This window comes from Eubalaena glacialis, chromosome 6 (assembly GCF_028564815.1).
Source record: "Eubalaena glacialis isolate mEubGla1 chromosome 6, mEubGla1.1.hap2.+ XY, whole genome shotgun sequence".
NCBI classification, from domain to species: Eukaryota; Metazoa; Chordata; class Mammalia; order Artiodactyla; family Balaenidae; genus Eubalaena; species Eubalaena glacialis.
Window position 1 is genome coordinate 114,336,450 of NC_083721.1, and position 26,240 is coordinate 114,362,689.

Genomic DNA, 26,240 nt, shown 5'->3' on the forward strand with positions numbered 1-26,240 from the left:
GCCTGCAGATTCGTATGAGAGAACTTATTGGGTAACTTCTAAGGTTTGTTGCATATGTTTGGGAAGGTGCATGTAGTTCTTTTTACAAACTGAGTTCAGTTGATCTAAAAAATTTCTTTTGTCATATCCAGGAAGTCCCAAGTTCAAAAGCTCCTTTATGTTTTGTGGACTGGGTGAAACCTCCTGACTATTAGTCACCTGGTGCCCAGAAAGTACAAAATGAGGTCAGCCGTTTCCTTTGCAGGATCCATTTTATCAAGTCAACCAAGCAGCAGTCACAGCAATCTTTTTAAAAACCAAATCAAATCACATCTAAATTATCCACCGACCCCTACCCCCAGTCATTCACCTTGTATCATATCATCCAGTTTTATTTCTTTTATAACACTATCTCCATTTATCTTATTTATTTACTTGTTTCTTTATCATCTATCTCCTCCGATTAGAACATGAGTTCCATGTGAATAAGGACCATTTCTGCCTTGTTTCCTTGGTATCCTTACTGCCTAGAAAAGCATCTGTCACATAGTAGAAGCTCAATAAAAATAAAGTTAAATTGTAAGTATATTGAGTAAGTTTCCCTCACCTCCTATGTCATCAGGCTTCTAATGGCAGTCCAAGTCCGGAGCAGTTTCTCTGAGCTTGTATTTTGGGTAAGTGGGCAAACAAAATCCTCTCTAGGTTTACCCTCAGTTCCAATACCTGCTCATCTAAAGGACTGCAAAACTCAGCTTGTGCTCTTTCCAGAGCAGGTACAGCTTAGAGAATTTCCCTGGACTGTGTTTTATTTAGTACACAGGCCCCGGATCACCTCTTTTGGCTTCTAACCATCCTGGCCATATTCCAAGTCCTCTATCTTCATCCCTGAAATGTTTCCCTTTTTTGTTTTTTATTAAATGAACATCAAATTTTTCTAAGTGCTCTAAATTTCTTCATGACTCTGGCCTCCTCCTCCACCCCTGCCAGGCCCCATAGCATTATACTATATAGCTTCTAATCTCCAACTCCTTTGTTACCTCCTAGGGCTCTCATTTGCTAGATCAGTGGTTTTCTCACTTTTCTTTTAGCCCTGAAATGCTCTGTTCAAATAATGTTTTGTTAATGTATAAATAAGTAAAATGAACCTTGAAGAATGTAAACATGAAGGTGTGGCTACACAGAGCACTGTCATTGGCACACACAAAGTGGTCCTTAGGTTCAGAAACCCCTACCCTGGCTAATTCTACCTTTTCAGACAGACACAGAACATAAACATATCTATAATCCAATTATGCTCAAATATTTTGGGTACCTAACCTGCAGATTCCTTATGAAGGAGGACAAGGCAGCAATCAGCCTTGAAAAGCTAAAGAGGTAGAGAAAGGGAAACTTTGAGACCAATTCCAATTCATCCCAATAGAGTTCAGAGACTCTTCTGGAGGTGGTGATTTTTCAAGAAAATTAAGGTTGTCATTCCTTTCAGTGAATCAATAAGCAAGAGCTTTCTCACATGAAGTAGTTGGTTGGTTCCATTTTAAAATTCCATGAACGGGATGATTATTTTTTATGGGCAATATGTATCTTTCATATTGTTTTCCTAGCATAGAAATGTATACTCTTGTATGGGATAGAACTGTTTCAAATCTCACTACTTCTGTCCTTTGAGGTAGCAATGTGTCATTAAGTGATCTCTTCAGATAATCAGAATACCTCAGAAATAAGGTTCTATCTCTTTAACAAGAGACATCCAGCATGAGTGGCTCCTTGATGAACCCATTTTGAGAACAGTTTCTTCTGCCACGACATTTAGGAAATTCTATTTATTTCCTGGGAAAGGACACTTTACACAACAATGTGCCACACAGATAAATCCCAATTTTTAAAATAAATGTATTTGTTCAGTATTTATACAGATGGCTATGTGGCCTTCTGCCTAATATTTGGCCTATAGAACACTGTTATTTTTTTTTAACATCTTTATTGGAGTATAATTGCTTTACAATGGTGTGTTAGTTTCTGCTGTATAACAAAGTGAATCAGCTATACATATACATATATCCCCATATCTCCTCCCTCTTGCGTCTCCCTCCCACCCTCCCTATCCCACCCCTCTAGGTGGTCACAAAGCACCAAGCTGATCTCCCTGTGCTATGTGGCTGCTTCCCACTAGCTATCTATTTTACATTTGGTAGGAACACTGTGTTATTAAATTTACATTATAAACTCCTGGAAAAAGAGTGTTTATGTAGTCTTGTTTGGCACCTTATGTCATCCACATGAGCTGGCTTAATTCATAATTTTAAATGAGATTTGCTCTCCAGGTTTTTCTGTAGAAATAGCACCATCTAGAAGGAAAGATAGATTGGGAACCAGGAGACAGGATCATGATGAGGGGGGCTATAGTAGCTATTTCTCCTCATCTGCTCATAACAGAACCCTCTATTCTCTTTCCTCTTGGTGGAACTATCGATCAAGGCATCTCCCTTCCTGAGCTGTAGAGATGGGTTGGCAGTACCAACTACCTAATCAGAGAGCCCAGTTCCCTGGACACAGTGATTGGTCAAGAGAAGGGCAGGTGGCTCAAGCAGGAACAATCAGAGCCCTTTCCTCAGAAACTGATAGAAATAAGAGAGACAGAATTTCTTTTTTCTGGATTGTAAGGCTGCCAGGGATCATCTCTGATGCTACAATGGAGAAAGCCTGCTAGAGAAGGACTCCAACACAGAAGAAAGTAGCACCTTGAGAACAGGAAAAGAGGTAAGATGGTTCAGTTGAACCCCTGGAACCAACCATGCCTGATTCATCCCTAGAACTTTACATTTTGGTGTGACAAACAGAAAACATTTTTTTTTACAGAATTTAAGTTAGAGTAGGTTTCTATTGCTTACAATTAATGTTCCTGACACGTGGATCTTCTAATCCATGACTTAAGCAAATCATTTTACTTATTTGGGTCTCTGTTTTCTCATTTGTAAAATGAGGGGTTGAACTAAATTCTCTAATGTCCCATTTAGCTCTTAAAGTCTGTGCATAAGTAACCTTAACTAGTAAGAAAACATACCATTCTGCCATGTAAAAAATATAAGAATATATATCTTTGAGTTTCTATTGCATTAAGGCCTGTTCTCTCTTTAGGAAGGAAAGTACAGAAAACAAAAAGGAATTGAGGTATTTAAGTTTAGAACAATAACCAGAGGAATACAATATGCATTTCTCAAAATATAATCTAATCTAAAATTAAAAAAAAAAAACAGCCACAGGTTAAACAAAATGCTTCCATATGACCCAAGCCTATGAAAGACAGCTCTAGATTATTACCTTTTCTCGATTATGAGATAGCATTGAATATAAAATGTACAAATACACCATCATCTTAACAACAGGATCCTTTCCAAAAGAAACAACATAAAAAAGAAACTTTACCACATTAAATGTATACACTAACTGCCGGGTATACTTTAATATCAGGAATGTTAAAATACCAAAAAAAAAATACATCTTTTTAGGATTGGACAAATTTGTTATGTTTTTAAGACAAAATCCTAAATTTGAAAAACATCCTAGTTGATGACAATGAAAATGTAGTATAATGAGCCAAAATTCTTCAGTCACCCTCAACTCTGCAATAGGAAGCAGCTAGACAGCTCATAAAGCCAATAGCTGCAATCCACACAATACCTGTAATGAACTCAAATATCCCACACCCATTTGATTGTCTGTGCTATTAACTGTGGACTTTTACAATATATCTTTTTCTTCATTTCAATGTTGTGTAGCCGCTCAAAAAGATACTTTACAATGAATTTATTCCACGCTATTTTGAACTTAATAATGAGGCAAAATGCACACTCAGTATAAACATATAAAGCTAATAATTTTAATTAAGAAGTAATTTCAGCCACACCACCATTGTAACCCATTAGAATAATCAAAGGTAAACTTAACTTACTTCTGAGCTACAAAATAATGAGGAAAACATTTATGGAACCAACACCTTCCCCAAATACCTAATAATATATTACACTGCTAAGTTTATCATCTATGGTTCCTTTATATCAAGAAGCAAAAGCACATCAACACCAGCTTGAGGGAGGCAAGGCTGTGAGGCAAAGAGAAGCAGTTCTGTGGGGTATGATGAATGTTAGAATCAGAAGGTGACTGCAAAGGTTTGTCTGAGCCCAATGCCCCTATCTGGGTAGTCCTCTGAAAGTCAAATCAGAAGGCTCTAGAAGAGTGCTGCAGAGTATGATGTGTCTGATACTGGACCATTCCCTGGTCTTCATTGGCACTGACCTAGACCATGATTAATCTGTTCATTTTTTAAATGATCAAATTTATAGAGAAAATAAAACATTTAAAATTGACTTTTCAAAATGGGTCACGTGACTTAAGTACTAAGATCAAGACACGAACAAGGAATTTCAAGTTTCTTTGTTTTTTAGTTTAGAATATTCATTCAGTCAAAGGAAGCTCACTATTACGTGTGATTTTCAGTATCTGCCTGAGTGAAGGACATAGAGGGTTAAGTTTAAATTCTGTAGTTTTTTATGTTGTTGGATTTTTGTTTTTGTTTTTACCTCTTTATATATTCCAGTGCATTCATAGTAGTCTCTGGAAGGCAGGCCAAGTCGAGGTTGGTCAATCTATACAAAAACATGCGAAGAAGAAAATAAAGTATTCAGTTGATATAGAACAGTTGGACAAATTACAAGCACGCCTATCTATGCATGAGCAAGATCCTAGTGTTCTTCTAGCAAATGTAAAATCGATAGCTAGTGGGAAGCAGCCGCATAGCACAGGGAGATCAGCTGGTGCTTTGTGACCACCTGGGGTGGGGGATAGGGAGAGTGGGAGGGAGGGAGATGCAAGAGGGATGGGATATGGGGATATATGTATACATATAGCTGATTCACTTCGTTATAAAGCAGAAACTAACACACCATTGTAAAGCAATTATACTGCAATAAAGATGTTTAAAAAAAAATAAAGATCCTAGTGTTCTTGTTCTTTATAAGGGTAACAAGCAGACACTGAGTGAATACATAGTTAGGAAATGGTTTCCACACTACTCCTGCTTCCAAGTGTTAAACTGATGGGTAGCTAGATAATCTGGAAGTCTGTGCTGCAGATATTTGAGAAAAACCAAAGAAATCTTGAACAAAAAAAAACACACGGGGAAGGATTTTTAATGAATAATAAAGGGGGAGGTGAACAAATACATGTTAGAATCTAGGACTAGGGAGCATTATACTCTTACAGGACATTTTGGCTTCCTGAGATTCTAATATGCTCCCCTGAGGGACATTCTCTTCTACCCCCACCCTTAATTGGGACAGAAAAAAAAAAAAAAAAAAAACGGTGGAAAACCTCTATGGTAACTCAAGAAATTCTAAGCTAGCAGAAATCTTGCCGGAGATTTTTTTGAGATCCTCTACCCTAAGGGGATAGAGGAGATTCCTCCTCAGTTCTCGCCAAAGCTGTCCTGTTCAGGACGTCAGCAGACCCAGCTGCCAGCTGAGTGTGTGAAAGAGGCAACTCATCTCGGTTCTAGTATGCCCAGTCCACCTTGGATACCTAGCAAAAGCTTCTGGACGTACTCGCGGCTTTGGGAGCGTCCCTCTTACGCGCCGCATGGTAAGATGGGTAAGGTAAACTAGAGCATTTACGGGTGAGAGTGAGAATCCTAGCAGCTGTAAAGAGCCAGGCCAATACAAAAGACACAGAACCCAGAGGACTGGTAAGGAAAGAGCCAGAAGGCATCCCCACGGGCAGAGCCCTGCTCCTTCTCCAACCTCCTGACCCTCCTTAGGAAACCCCCTCATGGCGATCATGCAGGATACTGGCATTTGAGAGACAAAGGGGAGAACGCAGGAAGAGAGAAAGGGGTCCACTGTAGGCAAGAGTTGGGTTCAATCTCTTTCATGATTTTAATAAAAATGACCATAAAGATTTATGCAACAGTGACATAATTATGCTTCTGTGACCTGCAACTTTTGCTTAGTTTCTTTTACAGGAGACTAAATAAAAGCTCCCTAAATGTTTCACTCTATTCCGAACACACTCGTTAAGTAAATCTCGTCCTAGGTAAACCTAAATGAATGGCTTATGCTTTAAAAAAAATCAAATAAAGCCATTTAAAAAGAATGGGATTCTGTTTACCTTAATTGAGAAAAAAGTACAGACTTTCTTTAGCAAGAACCAAAATTGTGTTAAAAATCCCATTTCTATGATCTTTTTGGAATCAATTAGGAATTTCTGATTTCTGACCTGTATTACTTATATAAACCAGACCATGTTCCTTTCATGAACATACAGAGAAATCAGGTGCTTTTTCTAAACAGGAGAGACCTGAAGTCTTTCATTTCTTATCATTTGTTTTTATAAAGGGAGAAGTATCTAAAACAAAGGTAGCAGGAAGGAGAGTTGAATGTCTAAAACACAGCATCAAGAAAACATTTTCAAAATTGGGAATCCAGGCATCTGTCCTTGAACTTATTACCACCTTGCTCATGCAATTCAAATGAGAATATGCATTATTTCTAAATATCAATAACAACAATGTGTGTGGAAGTTTTACTGCAACTTAAAGTAACTTTGGCTGTCGGCCACACAAACTTACATGAATTACATGGTTCATAGAGTTTTTATCATCAGTGCCAACAAAAAAATTAATAATGACTTTTTTCCCATATTTAGAATTCAGTTGTGCAATAGATTTCTCAGCTGTCCAAGAAGAACCTAAAGCAATGAAAGGTGAAGTATATCATTAGATGCTTTAGTGCATTAATATGATACTATAATAATAACAGCTTTTATATGGAAATAATTTTTTTTTAAAAGAAGGAAAATTGCCTTACCATTTGTTTGCTCCCAGTTTTCTGTCACCACTGGCCAATCATATATATCTGGTAACAGTCTGAGTAGAGGATCTCCGCCTCTGCTATCAATAGCAGCTTTTGAAAATAATGAATATAAATATATTATGAAGACTATGCATATTTTGGCATACTCCTAATAAAATAAAATACAGAGCACTTACATTCATTTATACAAGATCTATACAATGTTTTTGCTTTCTGCACTGCTACTATATCTTCAGTTTTGGGTTCCTGAAGGACATCTGAAATAGGGTATTGATAAAACACATCAGTATAATTGCTTATTTGCAGCTGCAATTAACATTTTCAATGCAGATGTGGTAAAAAAAAAAAAAACTTTGTACATATGTTCACACATCTCCCATTCCAAAACCCTATAGGAAAAACCAAACCCCTTACACCAGATCATTATTCCTGGTGCAGAACTGGGAGTTAGTTTCATTATCCAACTTAGATGAAAGTCTTTTTGACTAGATTAGCTTTTTTTGTGTGTGTGTGTGAACAGTGATGTGTACTGCTCTACCATACAGAAGTTACTTTTTTTGAAATTGAGATTAAAAAGAAAACAAATACTACAGAGGAATTTGGAATTTAATATGATAGTCTTCTTGATGGTTGGAAAATAATTATCTTTGTGTGATTGTACTGTTCATGCTCCAGATGAAATGAATGTACTGTTCTTCTTGTTTGGATATTAGAAAATAGCAAAATTTTTTTTTACAAAGTAACTTCTAAAAGAGGAGAACAGAGAATGGAGGATAGCAAAGGACTAGACACTGCTTTCTCAGCTTCCCAGGGAGAGTGTCTTAACTGGGTTAGAACAGATATACCTACTCTGGGAAGGCAAATCTCAGTAACATCTCACAGTGACCTCAACATAGGGCCAGGGTAGAAAGAACATGCAGGTGGTGTTTACTGGCAATAATTTAATTTCTTCTGTAATAAAATGGCATAAAGATGCCATCTCCAGGGATAATAGAGCTTTATCGTGTGTACCTACAAATGAAAGCAGGAATGCTAAGAGATGCCAACATATCCATTTCAGCGTCTACCACCCTCAGAGTGACTCAGCGGTGGTCCCCCAAACTTGGAGGGATTATCGACTTTAATCTTTTGCGATACTCCCTGTAATCGCTAAGAGCTGTATCTTAAGAAATGGATATATTAAGAGAGAAATCTTTGATGCACAGACACAAACTCCACTACTAACCTTTCAAAATGACTTCTAATTCATCCCTTAGAATGTCAAAGTTACTGTAACGGGAGCTGGTCTCAGGAATGATGTTGCGTTTCAACCAGCCTCCGCAGGCGTATTTGAAAAAGTTTGTACAAGGCTCAGCAGCGGCATCCATGTTCTGGATCAGTCGAGCGGCTGAAAGACCACAGAAAGGATGAGATAACATGAAGGGTGTATTTTTGTAAGTTTGGAAGGGGAAAAAAGAGACACATTGCTTCTTTATGATCTAGTCAACCAGACTGATGCTCCTCTTTTTACATGTGTAACTGTGGATTCAGGTAGAATGATGAATATTATCTGTGTATAGTCCTCCTTCCTTTACTGTAGTTGGTTGGTTTTATTCTTGAGAGGTCTGGGTCCTCCTATCCTATATCTCAGCCCCTCCTTTAAATAACTGAGGTTCTTGCTAGTTCCTATCTCAGATGAAAAAATGAATGCAGGTCTGCCTTAGCCGTCCTGGGCCTGGAGTCACTCTTCACTCTGATAACTTTGGCTGTTGACTCCGCTCTTCAAGGTGCTGTGACCTTTGAATGTCTGGGAGGCTGGCTCCAAGGCATGTGGGATTGTTAATGGATTTTATCATTTTAGTAAAGATCTGAAACTACAGTTATTGCTTCTTATACTTCGCTTACAAAATTTTTGCAATTCAAATTTGATATCCGCTCTGCATTTGTCTATGTAGAGTCTGTCATTATAAGATTAGCTGTAAGCTTGTTAGTTTTTCTTATGTCCACTATTTTATCTTTGAGATTTATGATGAAAGTGCAAATCAACCAACACTGAGTATTTACAGTGTGCAAAACACTGACTGTGATGGGTGTGGCAATTGATAGAAAGATGTATAAAATTTTCATAAAGTATTACCACTGAAGAGAAGAATATTACGTACAGGAGGCTCAATGCCCACAATTTCTACACCTGGAATAGTGAGGAAACCCTTCCACTGCCCTCCCCACGTTCTTTCTCATACAAGTTGAACTGTTTCGCAAGGAAAACAAAGGAGCAATTGAGAATTCATCTGCATCAAGAGAGTATAAATTCTCAAATGAGCTTCTGAAAATACTTCACTTTCTGAATAAATAAGTTAATTAAACACTTCTAAGGATTGCTGAGCTCTGTGGATTTTTCCAACTTGGAATGGTAAATCTCTCTTTCAGCTGAGCCTCAAGCCCCCGCTTCTAACCGCTTCTGGACACGTTTGCCTGGCTGTCATCTCAGGTTCCATCTCTTTAAGACTAAACTCTCTGGGCTGCCTCCAAACCAGTCCTCTCTGGACGTTTATACTTTGGTCTACAGCACAATCGTTATCACAGCCTTCCATGTTTGAAATCTCGAGTAAAATTCTGTATTTCTTGCTCTCCCTTGGGCTTATCAGTAACTCTTTTGCCTCTTTTCTATACTCTTTAGATGATCAGTGTTAACCTACTTTACATCTTCATCCCTTTTGACCAGAAGTCACCTAACTACTCCTCTTACTAGTATTACCTCCCTACTTTTATACATATGTCACGTATCTTTCACAGATTAAACTTCACCAGATACCCTTTTGCTCTGGCCACTCCCTTGCTCAAAAATGTCAGTGGCTTGACAGTTGCCCAGGTTAAATTACAAACTCTTTAACTTGGCTAATCAAAAGTCTCTACCTTATCTTTTTTTTCCTCTCTGAGTTTTCATACAAACTCTGCTCCAGCCAGATGGGCTAACTCCACGTGCCACAAACACTCCTGTGCTTCTCTACCTCATGCCTTTGTTTCTCTCCCCCTCACCCCACCCTTTTAACTCCTCCTCCCATTCTTTCCAAATTCTACCCACTATTCAAGGTTCAGCTTATGTCCCATCTCTTCCTGAAGCTCCCATGACTCCAAACTTTAGGGAAAATTTCTTTCTCTGAACTCCTGAGAGCTCACTGCCTCACTCGGTCTTAAAAGAGGCTTTAGATGAGGCTACTTTGAATTTCTCAGGTGAATACCTACTGTGTCTTCCTAACCATTCTGTTGATGAACTTAACCTCTTTGTAATCCCATCACCTAGCACTTCAGTAAAAGTCATGCAGTTAAGTTTATGTGTGATGACATTACTGAATCATCAGTGAGTCCTCTTCTTCCCTCCTCCTACACGTCCCCCTCCCCAGCTCCTGCAGGTCAGACCAGTTCTCATTTCACAGCCTCCAGAGCCATCCCATCCTTCCAGGGCCCAGTTTCTATTCTTTCTTGGGCCCTCCTCTCTCAGGCTCTATTCATGCCCTTTCAACCAGACTATGGCCCCAGGTCTCTCCCCACCCCATTCATCCTGTGTGTCAGTCAGATTCACATTGTCCTGTCATTTCAGCACGCCATTTTCCAAGCCAAAGTTTTCAATATAATCCTCTTGCATTCATAATAAAATCCAGATTCACAGCACATTCTAACCCTAATATACCTAGTGAAGCTTCTCTCACTACTTTCTAACGTGAGCCATCTGCCCCAATTAAATGAATGTATTCATTTTCTGCTATGAGACACCTTATAGTTCTCTGCTTCTGTAACTTTGACCATAATTCAGGCATATTCAAGGCTCAGTTCAAATTCTCCTTCTTCACGAAGGACCATCCTTACAAAGCCCATATCGGCTGACATCATATTCATTTTTTTATTGGAAAATTCATTGTCTCTTCACCTGGACTGTGGTTCCCGAAAAGGAGGAGATGCATTTTCCAGATTTCTCTCAGGGCCTAACATTGTGCTCAGTAAAGACTTGTCAGTAAAAACTCTAACTTGAAACCTCAAGTAAAGATTAAGAAATTGACCTTAAAAAGGTAGAGAGAAAACGCAAATCCCTTGCACTTTGAAGGAAATGAAGATTTGATGACAGGGGAAGTAAAAATAAAGACCCTAAAGAATAGAAGATTATCGTGTAAAGTGAAAAACCAGAAAATTGGAGCCTGAAAGAACTGCTACATAAAGACATTCTAAGCACACATTTTTAGCAATTTTATATAACTCTTGTCTTTTTTTTTTTTTTTTAATTTATTTATTATTTATTTTTGGCTGTGTTGGGTCTTCGTTTCTGTGCGAAGGCTTTCTCTAGTTGCGGCAAGCGGGGGCCACTCTTCATCGCGGTGCGCAGGCCTCTCACTATCGCGGCCTCTCTTGTCGCGGAGCACGGGCTCCAGACACGCAGGCTCAGTAGTTGTGGCTCACGGGCCTAGTTGCTCCGCGGCATGTGGGATCTTCCCAGACCAGGGCTCGAACCCGTGTCCCCTGCATTGGCAGGCAGACTCTCAACCACTGCGCCACCAGGGAAGCCCTAACTCTTGTCTTTTAACATACTTTAAAAAATGTAAGCTGAATGTTGTAAAGGCAACTGCCATTTTGGGAGCTCTTCTATTTTCTTCTCTTCTCTGAGGAAATGGGTGGTTTATGTCCTAACACCACAAAGAGCCATAAACTCCTATTTGGGAGAGCAGCGAACAAGGAACGAGCAAGTAGAATGAACAGGGAGAGTAATGAACAAGTCTCACTGCCTCTCTGGAAGCACCACCTGCCTTGCCTGAAAAGGACGAGCAGTGGCTGCAGTTCCATGCTCATAAGCGCAGATCCACTGCCGCATTCGTGCAGCCCTACTTCCCACATCTCCCATAACGGAAAAAGATGATCCTTTCCCTCTTAGGTTGAATTGCTCACTTGATACCCAGTTACACTACTTACATCTGGACAACAAACCAAAGAAGCAGCATTCAAGCAATTTGTGAGGGATGTGCAGATAAGAGAGGGAGAGGCAACTCTGCCAACCCCTTCTGTGCCACTTTTAAAACGGCCCTTTGACCAGAGAGCTCATCTGAGCACAGGCGCTTCCAATCACTTCAAAGAGAGCTCTGCTCTTATGAATATTTTGGGGCCATGGGCCAAGGCAAGTCATGGGCTAGCACTTTTATGCTGGGGCTTTGATCAACCCTTCCTTTAATCTCTTATCATGGGTTTGATTCTCGTTTTGCACCTTATCCTCTGGACCCCCTCTGTGCTGACTTTTCTTTGAAGTCGGCGGTAGACTCATGGGTAGAAGGGCCATAGGAAACAGACGCACCACTGTCAAACTGGTTATAATTGTTTTTATATTTTGCACTTTGAATTACTCAACCTCTCCACATAGCCACACTTGGGCTCTTCAGATGTTTCCTTATCTGTGGGTTTCTGACATCTGAGTAAACAAATGTGGTTTAAAAACAAATAAAATTATTTCACCTTAGTAAGCAGACATAAAAAATGATGTAGTAAAGGCCAATGTATTGACACGGAATGCTGTTGACCAGATGTTTATAAAGTGAAAGAAAGTGTATATTATGATTTTTGAAAATCTGTATAAAAACAAAGTCTAAAAGGCCTTTACAGCAGTTATATCTGGGTGGAGGGATTATGAGTGTGTTTAATTTTGTTTTATTTGCTTATCTTTATTTTCCAATTTGTATTAGATGAACATGTGTTGCTTTTGCAATAAGAAAAAAGTTTATTTTTAATTTAAGAAAATAGTCACATAAAGACAAGAAAAGTAATCTATTAATAATGAGCTTACTTCTTACGAATGACAATTCTGAATGTTCTACGCTGATAATAAATGGCACACCATCTTTTTCCCAACTAATCTTCTTGTAACATTTCCCCAACTTATTTGATCACAGGAATTTAAAAACAAGCTCAGCTACCATCTGGGATGTTATTAATTACTGTATTCATTACCAGGGTCTATTGTGAGGGTATGGATTAGGAGATGCTGTATAAGCTGAGAAAATGTTTGGAGTGCTTAAATCAGGCAGACTTGTTTTGAATCCCTGAGCTTCCCCACTTTTTTGTTGTACAAGAATAAGTAGTTTCCCCAAGATGAAGCAGCTAGTAAATGATGGAGACCCAGGACTTGCACTTAGGTGTGTGTGGCTCCAAGCTCACCCTCTCCCCTCCACACTTTGGCTACATCAGGTGGGAGTGTGAGAAGCAGTGAGCATGCTCCGTCGCTTTCTCCTCCTCCACTCCTTCCCAATTAGCCTTTATTCTCCCCTTGCCATGCCCCCTTCTTTACTTTGTCTGCTCCCTGCCTTTCTGTCACCACAGCGTCCCTCCCTCCTCAGTGTCAGCCTTATCACCAGCAACTAGTGCTGAGTCCAAGGAAGGAGAAAGCATCAGAATTTGGAGTCTGTAGTGGCCGGGAAGAAAGGGTAAAAAACAGATGAATTCTTCACAGTGGGGCAAACAGACAGGAAAGTGGCATGGAGGCCTTTCGTACTCAAAGGCACACCCCGAAGTGCATCTTCTTGAGGTGGACACATAGCAGGGTTCTTGCCTAACCTTCGTCTGGATAGAACAGGATGGATGATGGAGGGTGAAAATTCTCAGTGATATGTTGTACAGCAGTATTTTTCAACCGTGGCTAACGATGTGAATCACCTTAGAAGCCTTTAAACATACAGATGCCAAGGATAGATCCCTGATCAATTAAATCAGAATCTTTGAGGTGGTCCAGGCATTTTTTAAGGCTTCCTGAGTGATTCTAATGTCCATCCAGGGGAGAACTATCAGATTAGACAATAGAGAAACATGGAAAATGAAAACAAGGGAATCTAAGATCAGGAAGTAAAGATGGTCCCATACTTAGATGAATCAGGCCTATTTCTTCTTGCCTTTCCAGTCTGTAAGTACAAATGGGCCCATGTCATGACAACCCATATTTCTAAGTACAATTGTCCCTTCTGAGCCCCTGGCACAGGATGGCAGGGAGCCACACATTTGTCTCCTGTACAAGTCCACTCTCCTCAGGTCTCCACTCTCTATACTGGCTTTACCTCCATGACCTCCTGCCCCAGACCCTATCCATAACCTCTGGGGTTGGAGCCGTGTGATACAGGGAGAATGCCTCTCTTCCATCATCATTGTCCTAGAGGAGTTCCGAGGAGGGCTCATGGTGCCTGCAGGTGAAGAGCTCTCTTAGATTTTATCTCCATGCCTCCCTCTCCCAAGAATCACAAGGACCAATGGGCCTGGTTTGGGGGAAGACTGCAACAGCAAAAGCTGAACTATATTCAGAATCACTTCTCTGATGGGAAAGGCTTTATTCAAGGGACATTTTTGTTGAGCTTGACTTTTTATTCCTCTGAGATGAGCTCTCTCTATCTTAGGAGGCTCCTGGCCCTCTCAGGCAACAGACCAGAGACACAACCACTCTACTCATTGCCAGACATGATTAGACATGGCAGAATTCCAGATATACTGGAAACCTGCTACATGTCTACCTCAAGAAGGGGCAATCCTTGGTCTGTCTTTGAATGCCAATGGCTTCCAATGTCACATGATCCCCCTTTCTTATCTATATGCCATGCTTTCCAACAGCATCAATAGTTTGCTAACTGAAAATAGAATTTTAGGCACTATACACAAGAAATATTTCTATGTTTACACATGTACATTCCATAGAGGCTACTTTTCTGGTCCTGTGTGTGTGAATGTTCATGTGTGTTTTAAAGAGATTTCTGCATGTGTCAAGTAATCCTGGGGAGACTCTCAGTAAAATAATGAAAATCTCAAATAAATATGATTGCCACAAGCAGCAAATGAATAAACTGGATAGCATGAAGCTCTCTGCTGGCACTTAATTGTGGGTTTAATTTTATTTAATGTGGATCCCTACTTAGTAGATCACTGATGCTTTCCCATGCAAATAAATTAACAGGAATTATGCATAGGGCTGATTCTCGTTATTTGATGGGGTTTTGTTCTAAAGTCAACACTAACATTGAATTAACGAATACTGAATTCGTTTGGAAAATACAGTGTTAGGTTCCTATGAGCCTCTGATCACACAGTATTTTCATCAACTGATCAATACATAATCTTGTTTTATGTGTGTTTCTGTTTAATTTCTGATTTAATATATATCATTGATTCATTAACATTGAAGTCACAGGCAATAGCACTACAACTCATACCTGAATGAAGCTTATTCAACACATGTCTTTTCTCTGTAAGGCACATCACAGCCTTCTTGCACTTAGGGACACTAGACAGCACTTCAGCACTAGGCTTGGGGGCCATTTTAAACAGTTAAATCACTAACAAAAAGCACAGAATATGTGAAAAACATGGCACTTAATAGACTGAGAGAAGGACCCTTGTTTACAATCTCCTTGTTGGACCTCAGCTGGGTACACGTGTGCAGAGTGATGGAAATCTTTCATCAATCTGTGTATGTCTGTAAATGACCTCGAAAGCACCATGAGTATTGATTTGGGGGTAACAAATAAATTTTAGCCAGTAGGTGAATTAGCAAATAGGAAATTTGTAAATGATTAGGATTGACTACACTTTTGTCCATTTTTTCTTTGAGGCTTTTAAAAAATATCCAGGAAAATGTGCAAAACAAGCAACAATATTAAGTAGGAATGGTTTCAAATCACTTCTTTCTCAATTACTACTGTATTTTTTAAAAAATCCTGGTCACTATATATTTTGGTGTTGAACATTTTAAATAGGCTAGGCATCTATTTATAACATATATGCCACATATCTGGCTTGGTGGCAAAATTTCTTCACTGATTGTTCTTGCCCTGCGTAAGTAAGGTTTAAGGAAGCCTTTACGAGCAAAACTGTTTTCAGCTTGTTCTCTCCCAATCGGCCTACGCCCTTGGTTTTTTGCTCCCAAAACATTTTCACACAACATTTTCATTTTGGTATCTTAAAAATCACTGTAATCATCAGCCTGGCTTATGACTGTTATGGAAGTGTCCAGAAGAGGTCAGAGAAATGCTGGGGCACCCAGGAGCAAATGCTCCTGTGAAGGCCTTAGGACATTCATTTCTGACCCAAACTCCTATCCTAAATGTTTGCTTTATTAATAGATACCAAGCTTGATATTACTTACTAGGCAATTTTTGACAATTTAAAAATCTCCTTTGACAACATTCTGAAAGTATTGCTGACCTCATTCCCCTGCTGCCACCCTCCTCCCACCATCCCCTGACCAAAATTAAGGCAGAGACAGAACGTTTTGAAAGAACACAAGGAAAATGCAATGTAATCACAATGGGTCACAAAGGACTCCATTCAGAAGGCAGCAATGTGGAAGCTAGAATCTGGGGGACCATTCCTAAAGAGAAAATGACTGAAAATTAGCAAGCACACAAACTAATACTAATAAAACCAAACAGTTTTCATTACAAACATTCTGGATTCTTGCAAAATCCAATCCTCCCTTTTAAACGAAATCCCTGTTTCAAATTGCTTTTGTGATACCTTGGTTGAAGAAAGGTTGGGGGGAAGAACGGGAGGGAACACCCGATGCTGGATGTAATCAGGACTGCTAGTTAATCATTTAGTCAAACACTCCCTGTCAGCCACTGGGTAAGTTCCAGCTAAGCCAAGGTCAAGTCTTGCACTAGTCCAATTCGTCAGCACCAAGAAAAGTCATCTCTATACAACTGTTCAGAAATTATCTGTGGATTTACACAAGTAGATTTGAGGGAAGTTCCAAGATAGTGAATTTTTTCTGTAGAGCTGCAATTCTCAGGAAAGGAGACCTATTTTGTGTGTTTTAGCTTGAGGAGTAGTTTATAATCGTATTTCATGTACACATGTGACCAATTTACCTTGAATGCATAGGCACAAACGCACACTCACACCCACATACACACAGGCACAAGCTATACATAGTTAATCTGGAATCCAGTTGCTATCAGATTTACAGATAAAGTCACTGTCAGATTTACAGGCAAAATGTAAACTATAGGATTTTCATTAGGGTTCAGCCAAAGATGCTTATGTCATAATAATAATAAAAAGTCAATGTTTGACCTGTGTCAGGCACCAAGTGCTTACTTCATGCGAGTCAATTTTCTAAATTCCTTGACACTTTTTCTCATTTAACTGTATACGGTAACGATATTTTTGTCCCCACTTTCGAACTATAGAAATTGATGGTAAGGAATCTGTACCCAAAGTCACACAGTTGGTAAGCAGCAAAACTGAAGTTTATCCTCAAGCAGTCTGGTGGCCAAAGCCTGGGCTCTTAAATATGATGTTAAACTGCTTCTCTGGTTTTAATTATATTTCTTCCTTATAATATCTTCCCATTGCTCTATAAATAGGACATGTTACCTCTGTTTTAAGGAAACCTAGGCATAGAGTGGTTACATGCCCAAAGCCACCAATATGACTTTAGATAGAGCCTAGGTCTAATTTTAAACTGATGTTTTTCTACAGTATCATCCTTCTGTAACTCCAAATAGCATTAAAAAAATTTTGGAAGCTCCACAGAGAGAGAGAATCCAAATTAAATTATGTAGCAATCACTGTCTTTCTGATGCCCAATTAAGATTTTATTGCTCCATAACATGAGCATAGCTACATAAACTTTTTCACTTCGTCTGACCCTAGATTTTTAGAACTTGTTGAGATAATTACAGAAATCTCAAGTCTAGTGGACCTACAGTAATAATCCTTAGTTGGCTCTCCCCAAATTAGTGAAATTCTTCAGCCTTATCTCATAGCCCATTTAAATGAATGGCTCACAGCCAAGAGAGGACAGTCAATAATTTTCCAGTAGGGATTCCTCCAAAATTCACAACCAAAAACATTCTGTTAACAAATGGAAGCCCTGAAACTGTGTTACAGTTAAGTTAAAGTGCCGTAAGTCTAAAAATAAATTTTCTTTTTCAAGTCCAATTTGCATTTTAAATCCAAAAAGAGTCTTTGATGGCAAAAAGCTATTAGAGATTATACTGCAATTTAAATACAATATATCACTTAAAATAAGTTATCAAGGCTGTGTGTTGATTATAATGTTAATGAATAATAATGTTCCTTTTTTAAGGAAAGATATAGAAGGTTATGAAAAGGCTACACTGTTCCCTAAGTAACTCTCATCAGTTAGATCCCAAGCTTCCTGGACACTGGTGGATGTCTCTGAAGAGGAAGCAATGAAATTACATACCCATGTTTCTCCCATTTAAACATTTTGCTATTTTGGATCACGTTGTTGAACAAAAATGATCAGTCCAACTTCAGTAATATGTAATTACTGAGAGTAACTCAAAACATTCTGCCTTTGCATCAATTTTGGTTAGGGAGTGGTACAAAAAGATCACAGCAAAAGGATTAGCTGGGTCACTGGTGCTGTAGAATGCTACCTAAAGCGAAGTCAAAATTGTAAAAAAAAAAAAACTCTTCTCCAGTGGGCACTATGAAATTTAGTATGTATTAACAAACTAGGCATTTAGTTGACACAAGGTGGTATTAGGGTCCACATGTTTATATTTTTTTAATGAATACGTATCTCTGTTCTATTATAGAAGACTCAGAGGATTATGCTAAATCATTTGCCTTCTCCAAAAAAGATTTTTTTCCTTGTGGACCATGAAAAGACTCTGAAACTTTTCATTTCATTTCAACAACTATTTTTGAGTACTCCTACATGTCTGACACTATTGGGATCTGAATATATGTCATGGCGAATAAACAGATATAATCCCTGCCCTCACAGAATTTGCAGGGCTTCCTCTGACACAAGACTGTTTCTTTCATGATGCATATGAACTCCTATAATGTAACTATATCTAGAAATGAAGGGTTGTTATGCTCTGTTCTCATTTCCAATTCCTGAACTTATGTAGTATTCAGTTGACAAGTAAAGCTCCTATTTTCTGTAACTTAGAGGTAAGGAGTCACTTGCAGTGTGCGTCTATAAATAGGCTTATTATGCATGTATGTGTGAGCTGACCAGGAGTCTGAATGAGCGTACTATGAGTGAAGCAACCTGGGATAGAGGAACCTTCGAGGATGATGGTCAAAAACCAGCAGCACTTAGCCAAACAGAGACATTCAAGAGAAGGCGAGCACAGGGCCTCATTAAAGGAGAGCAGAGATGAGTTACTGAGAAGGAAGAAGCTCTGAGAGAACTGGAATTGGAAAAGAAAGGCCAGACTAGAGGAGATTTTGGTCACAAGGAGCTGGAAATGCTTACCTGAGTAGGAAATTAGTTGAAAAATCTCCCTGAAACAGGAAAATAGTGGGAAAGAAAAATGCATACAGAAACTGTTTCCTTGTTGACCCAGTTCTAGCTTAGGAGGGTAGAATTAACTAGGTAAATTAAACAACCAAGGAAGAGAGTAATTGACTTTACTGCTAGCAAAGGAGATAGATCAGACAGAAAAGGGCTAAACTCAGGAGATTTGACAGGGAGACACAGAACTGAGAAATCTGATTTACATATGTGGGACAAAGCCAGAATGAGACCACTTCTTTGCTGCTCTATTTGTGTATCAGGTGCCCTAACAAACACCTTGCCTAGACAACATTGGTTTTGTGACCAAGATAAGGAACCTGACAGAATAAATATAAAAAATAAATAAAATATTCATTTATGCAACCAATATTTATTGACAACTTACTATGTGCCATGCACCTTGCTAGCTGCTGGAAACAGACTGATAAGTAAGATAGAAATAGTTTATTACAGGGGGCAAAACTAGACATTGGACAACTAACTACAAGTGAGACATGAGTTATGGGTAAGCATATAGGATGTGCTGGGAGTGAAGGAGTTAGCTAGGCAAAGATGGAAGAGGGAAGGCATTTCATTCCTTCATTCATCCAACAGATATTGGAGTCAGGAACAGAGTTGTGGTCCAGGCAGAGAAGGTGAGTGACAGCCTTGATAAAAGAGGCAACCGAAAGAGGACTGGAGTGTAGAGCGGCTCTCTGTGAGTGTGGAAAGATAGGCCATTCTCAGAAGAATGGGAACTAATAGTCAGGGGCTTGGCCTTTGTTACCCTGTCCAGTTTAGGAAAGAGATCTGATCATGGGAAGAAAGATTTACTCTTGCTGAACTTGCAGGAAACAGCCAGCCTTGTCCTAGAAGTCCTTATCTTGGGCATCTAATAGAAGCGGGTCCTTTCATCCTCAATCTATCTGTATGGCTGGTCAAAAAGTTCCAAATCATCTCTTCAACACATGCCCTTGCCAAGTCAACTTAGGCTTTCAGGAGCCCTAGCTTGGACAAGGTCTCCCTATGAATCTAGACAGAGTTCTCGTGGATTGCAGATGTTAAGCTGCCGGATGACCTCTTCTATAAGGTTCATACATCATGGCATCATTTGTATGACTGTATGGCTAGGTGAGAGATGGAGCCTTAGCCCATCAACCATGAAATAAGTTATCAGTATGAGATGTGCAGTTTCTAAGAAATAACTCAAAGTATATTTCCAGGTAATCCACAGAATATAAAAACAATGATAATTATAGGTACACCCTTTACACACAGCAATGATTCTAATTCCAACACCTTGCACAATGACTAGTTCATAATAGACACTCCAAAAGAATCCTTCATTCTCAATTAAGTCTTCTGTTAGGAAATTATCACCACCTGTTATTTAAAAGCCATACTTTTACTTTATCAGATCTTAAAATATTTTGATACTCATTTCTTTTGCCTGTTACTACACTCGAATAAAAATGGCTTTTATTGTTCATTTAAAGTCAGACAGGCAGTATTTGAAAAATTTTGAACTTTCAACACTTAATTAGATTTTCTTATATTTAAATAAAAGAAGACAAAAAACTGATTCCTCTTTCCTTAAGTTTTTTAAATTAATAGGTGTGGTTGGCTGATGCTTGAGGGAAAAGCCGGATCCTTGGCTTTCCGTGTTGGCATACAACATTAGTGAGTCGTTTCTTCCTCAGCAAATGAAGAAACATTTTTCTTCCATATAAAATGTGTGTCATGTACATAAACTGGGCTCAGGTAGAAGTAGTCTGAGCCAATCCAGTGAGACTGAATCCTATTTTAGATAGACTACAAGGAATCAGCGACAGAGGAAGTTCCTGGCTAAGAGCAGTGGAGAGAAGCTACACAGGGGCAAGGAGCAGCAGGCAGCTGTGATGAGGGAGCGCTACCCAGCAGACGGTGTGTGGTGATCCAAGAAAGTTCTTCAGGCAAAAGGCAATGACGGCTTCCCTGGTGGCGCAGTGGTTAAGAATCCGCCTACCAACGCAGGGGACACGGGTTCGAGCCCTGGTCCGGGAAGATCCCGCATGCTGCGGAGCAACTGAGCCCGTGCGCCACAACTACTGAGCCTGCACTCTAGAGCCTGCGAGCCACAACTACTGAGCCCGTGTGCCACAACTACTGAAGCCCGCGCACCTAGAGCCCATGCTCCACAACAAGAGAAGCCACCGCAATGAGAAGCCCGTGCACCGCAACTAGAGAAAGCCCGCGCGCAGCAACGAAGACCCAATGCAGCCAAAAATAAAAATAAATAAATTTATTTAAAAAAAAAAAAAAAAAGGCAATGAGGTTAAGAACTAAGCTGGGTTTCAGTCCCAGAAGACAGGGAAGAAAAAGCAGAAACTCAATTTCCATAGCTAGGGAATGAGCCAGAAGTGAGGTCCCAAGGGACAAGGTAGGAACCCACTCACTAGAGCTGGGGTCAGAGGCAGCTCACCAGACGGGAGACTGACTGGAGATGGAGCCAGAGTCGCTGAGCTTGCTCTTAGTAAGGGCCTGGGCCTGGAATGGGGCTGATCCTGCAACAAGGGCCTTCATGGAACTCAACCAGTTTGTCAGCTTTGCAAATCTTCCCACTTCTTTTCTTTGTTTTAATTTTATTACATAGTTGTTGAAATACATCATGTAAAGTTTCATAGCATCTATAGCTGCTAACTTATATTCTCTTTTAAAGATTCATATTTGCATGGATACGAGTTTAACGGGACTTTCAAGGTTTTGTGCCATTTCTTCTCACACACTGTCATTTCCTTGCTACAGAATATTATATACACAGGGCTTTAAGAAATATTCTGTTCAGTTAATGACTTTTCATATATTGCTTTTTTATTTGATTCACTTAAATATAATTAAATTATTCCTCTGAACAAATATAATTATTAATACTTTGTTTCTTGGCTTCTAAGTTAGTGAAATCATTAATTGCTATATACATGTGTTCAGGGATAATGAATTCATTTTGGCTTCAGACTGGCAGAGGTATCAGAAACATCCTAATTTCACTCAATTAATTTCATTATACCAGAAAATTAAGCCCCTAGATTTTACAAAAACTTTCTTTCCTGGAAGTATTTTTAAATAACTACTAGATCCTCAAGCACATCTTATTATAAGTCTTTAATGATTTGGGAGTTCTTTAAATAAGAATTTCTTTGAAGTTCAAGAAAGCCTTGATTAACAAAGGGAACTACTTAAAAGATATGGCCTAAGCCATCTTCACCATTTTATAGTTGGCTTGCTTGTTTTTGCTTTAAGCATCAAGCACAAAGAAACAGATGCACTGCTGGCTACTGGTTACCTGCTAATTGATTTCAGTTTGACTTCCTAATCCTTTAGTCTGTGCTGTGGACCAAACCCCTTTTTATTAGTTTCAAGCTAAGGTACCTACTGTCAGACTTCTCTGGATTGAAAAGTTTTTTTAAAAAAACATGTGGTATCTGAAATGTGATAATTCCGTTTGGACTTTTTTTTTTCTTTTAATTTTGAAGGAAGATCGTGCCTCTGAAAAATGTTTAAACAAACATTTTGTTTTGAGATAAGAACTCACTGATTCACTTTGAGTTTTTATCTAGGTTGGTGAAAAAATAAATAAAAATGAATTCATGAGTAATTCTAATTCCATCAAACGGAGTTCTCGCACAACATGCCAGACAGGCAGCCCTCCAGTGCCTCCTTTTACCGGCTGCTGTTGATCCACTGGAGTGATATTATCACATATGACAACAAAGAAGTCGAAAACTCTACCCCGTGTGGACTAATGTCTAGATCGGGTGGCACATACTATGATTCTAGAATCTGACTCTTGTCAGCAAACATTTCCCTCCATTCAGAAGGGTATCTCCTACAAACCTACCTCTAGAGAATGAAAGAAAGGGCTTTGGGTTGTATGAGGAAACAGGATTAGAAGAGCGTTTCTAGAGTCATCTTGGGCAAGAAGGCATGATTTATTAAGCCCTGAGCCTACTCATGGATACTCCCTTCAGCTCTCTGATTTAAGGGAAACCCTCTCTCCTGAAGCTCTCTCTCCCCCAGCACTCCGCACACTGAAAAACAAAACCAGTCTTCTTCTATCACTCTGTGCAGCCTCCAAATCATTCCTCTCCACTGTGTTTATTTAGGCTTCTGCCAGCTGACCATCCCCACCCACCTCATCTACTTTATCTCTGTCATCCACTAACTTCCTAGACATTCATCTTTGTTTATTAAAGACTCAACACCTCGCTCAGTCTTCCCTTCCACAAATGTTCTACCATCTTCCCAAGTAACATCAGGGACTATGTGGACAATCTCTGCTACTCTCTGGCTTAAGAATTTCTTAACCTTAGAAACTCTCATGACCTTCACCTCCATTCCACATCTGTACCTGCATTTTCATGGTCCTAATGTTGTTATCACCAAGAATAGTTCTACCTTTGAAATCTTCAACTTGAGTAACCTACACTTTGGCCTTCCCATCCTTAGAAGTTCTTTCATTTCTTTATTCCCTCTGCACCTGCTCTTCTACTTTACTGAGAATTCTCACTTCATGCTCACCCTGTTCTTCCTTTGTCTTTCTTTTACCTTCTATCCAGCCTACATCCTGTGGTGTCATCATTTAAACCATCAACCCAGCAAAGTATTTCATTCCCTCGCCCCTGCAAATGAGCCTACCCTGAATCTTCCCAGCTGCCTACCTTTTCCCTTCCAACTCTAGGCTAAGATATTTAAGAATGTTTTTTACAGATGTATTGATTGACTTTTTTATTGCAAGCTCCTTATGAGCAGGGACTTTGTGTTGTTCACTTCTGCATCTGCAGCAACTAGAACAGTACTCAGTAAATATCTGTGGAAGATATTACCTGTGAGGCTGGGGAAACCCCATAACTTCCTGGTTTAATGCCATTTCAAATTATGGCCTTCAGCTTCTACAGGGCCATCAGTTCTGTGCACAGCCCTTCTACGTGGTCCTGCTTAGCCTTCCCTCCCACTCCATACACTGGCCCTGTCCAGCCTTCAATACCCTTACTTCCTCTTACACAGAGAAAACTGAAGTAACTGGATGCTGAGCCACATGGCTTCCCATCCTTCTCAGCCTCTAACCGTACTTGCATACACACTTCCATTGCTGCTTTCCCCCTGGTAAGAGAGGAAGAGGGGGTCCTCCTCTGTTTAAGAGTGGTCCTGCCATCTTTTCTCTGGATATATCCTCTCTTACATCCCCAGGGACAAGATCCATCAACTTTCCCATCTTCCAATGGAATCTTCAACCTCTTCCTTTCTGCCTTCATTTCTTGTCCTACTCAACCTCTCAGCTGCATTTAACTCCAGTGATCAGACTCTGATTTTTAACATACTCTCTAACTCTTGCTTCAGTGATTTTACACTTTACTGATTTTCCTTGTAACTCCTTGCCTACTCCTCTTCAGTTTCTTTTAAAAAATCTCCATTCCTTCCTGGGAAATCTCAACCACCTCACCCCTACGCTGATGACTCCTGAATCCTTGTCTCCAACCTTGACTTTCCTGAACTTCGCCACACAGAAGACTCACCAGTATCTCAAATCTACACTGTCTCAAAGGGAACTTTTCGCTGCATGGGCCCTAGCCTATTATCCAACCAGCTCTTCCTCTGTGTTCCCTGGCTCAGTGACTGGCAACGCTTACCATCTAGTTTCTCAAGCCAGAAACTTGAGTTACATTTCGCTCACTTCTTTTTCACAACCTCACATATTTACATAAATACTATGCCTTATAAATTCTACCTCCTAAATATTTCTCAGATCCATCTATTCTCTCCACCCTGTTACCATCAAATCCAGGCAACCATTAGCTCTCATCCAGATTAAGTGCGCAGTAGCCCAATTCCTTGCCCAGAGTCATTCTTTAGGTACAGTCAGTGATCCTTCTCAACAATTCTGATCAAGTCATGTTTCACTGAAAACCCTTCCTTCTGTAACTTCCCATTGCTATTAGGAAGGCTCAAACACTTTACCACAGACTACAGGATTCAGTTTCTGCCTAGCTCTTGTGCCAGCACTCAAACACCCTTCTCACCCCCACTCTCACATCCACATTCATGCCCGCTGTGACTCAGCCCTATAGCCATTCTTCCAGTTCTTCAATCTTGCTAAGCTCTCCCTCATACCCGGGACCCGGAAATAGTACTCCCTTGTGTGGGTAAATCTTTGTCTCCACTTCACCAAGTCTGCGCTAGCCAGCAGGCAAGCTTGAATACGCCCCACCTCTGCTTAAAATCCTTTAGATGCTCCCCATAACATATTTATTCATTTTCTATAGACTTGAAGAGGAATTATAACCCAGCGCATTTCACATTACACTCCAGCCATCATGAACCACTTGCAGATCCTACACTCACCCAGCCTTTGCATGCATCTTGCATCCAGCCTGGGCACATGCTGCCCTCTGCTCCACTGGCCTGGCAACCTCTGAGTGGCCTTCTGAACTAGCAGGCGACATTTCCTCTTGCGAATGCTTTCCTGGCCCTGTTAGTTACAGTCACTCTAGCTGCCAGTCTGTAATGACTGATGTGGTTTAGGCGCCCTGTTCTCAGAGTGCCTGTAGCACACTGCTTCTCTCTGCCTTAGCACTTACCCAAACCGTATGGTAATTTTGTTTATTGGTCTGTCATGCTGAGCGGACTGTCACCTTCCTGAGGGCAGGGTTTATCTTAGTTCATACTCCCAGTGTCTAGAAAAGTGCACAATGTTTAGAAGGTGCACAATTAATGATTTTGAGAAATATAAAAAAATGATCGAATGAATAGATGAATGGATGAGGAAAGACATTGTTCTGAAGTCTCTATGAAAACATCCGTGCCCGCTTTCTACTGGGGAAATTCAGGGGGACAGTCCAGGTTCAGCTTCTCCAGTATTAGTAGAAAAACAGGCCTAGTGACCTTCCGCTCTGACTTAGTTTTTACTGAGCAGCAGTCTGAAATCGCACCTGCTAAAGCAACCAGTTGGTTAACATATACCTTCTTTTAAAAATGCAAATGTCCAGGGAATTCCTACATATCTTAATGTCAATTTATTTACTTAAATTCCTTTCCCCCAACACTTATCAGAGACCACTCCGCTGAAGGAATTGGAACTCTGTGTGTCAGAGAGGAGGGAGGTCTGGCATGGG

At 39.9% G+C, this 26,240-nt stretch overlaps 1 protein-coding gene across 6 annotated transcripts in view; it reads right to left on the minus strand.

The window, feature by feature from the left end:
• The window catches only part of MME (membrane metalloendopeptidase), a 292,858-nt gene that overhangs the window by 51,267 nt on the left and 215,351 nt on the right, over positions 1-26,240 (minus strand). For all 6 annotated transcript variants that reach the window (XM_061194549.1, XM_061194547.1, XM_061194545.1 and 3 more), the window contains 5 exons: positions 8,068-8,229; positions 7,019-7,099; positions 6,837-6,932; positions 6,599-6,717; positions 4,557-4,622 (listed from right to left, as the gene is read on the minus strand). In XM_061194549.1, the coding sequence (XP_061050532.1) occupies positions 4,557-4,622; positions 6,599-6,717; positions 6,837-6,932; positions 7,019-7,099; positions 8,068-8,229 (524 nt within the window). The remainder of the gene's footprint in view (positions 1-4,556; positions 4,623-6,598; positions 6,718-6,836; positions 6,933-7,018; positions 7,100-8,067; positions 8,230-26,240) is intronic.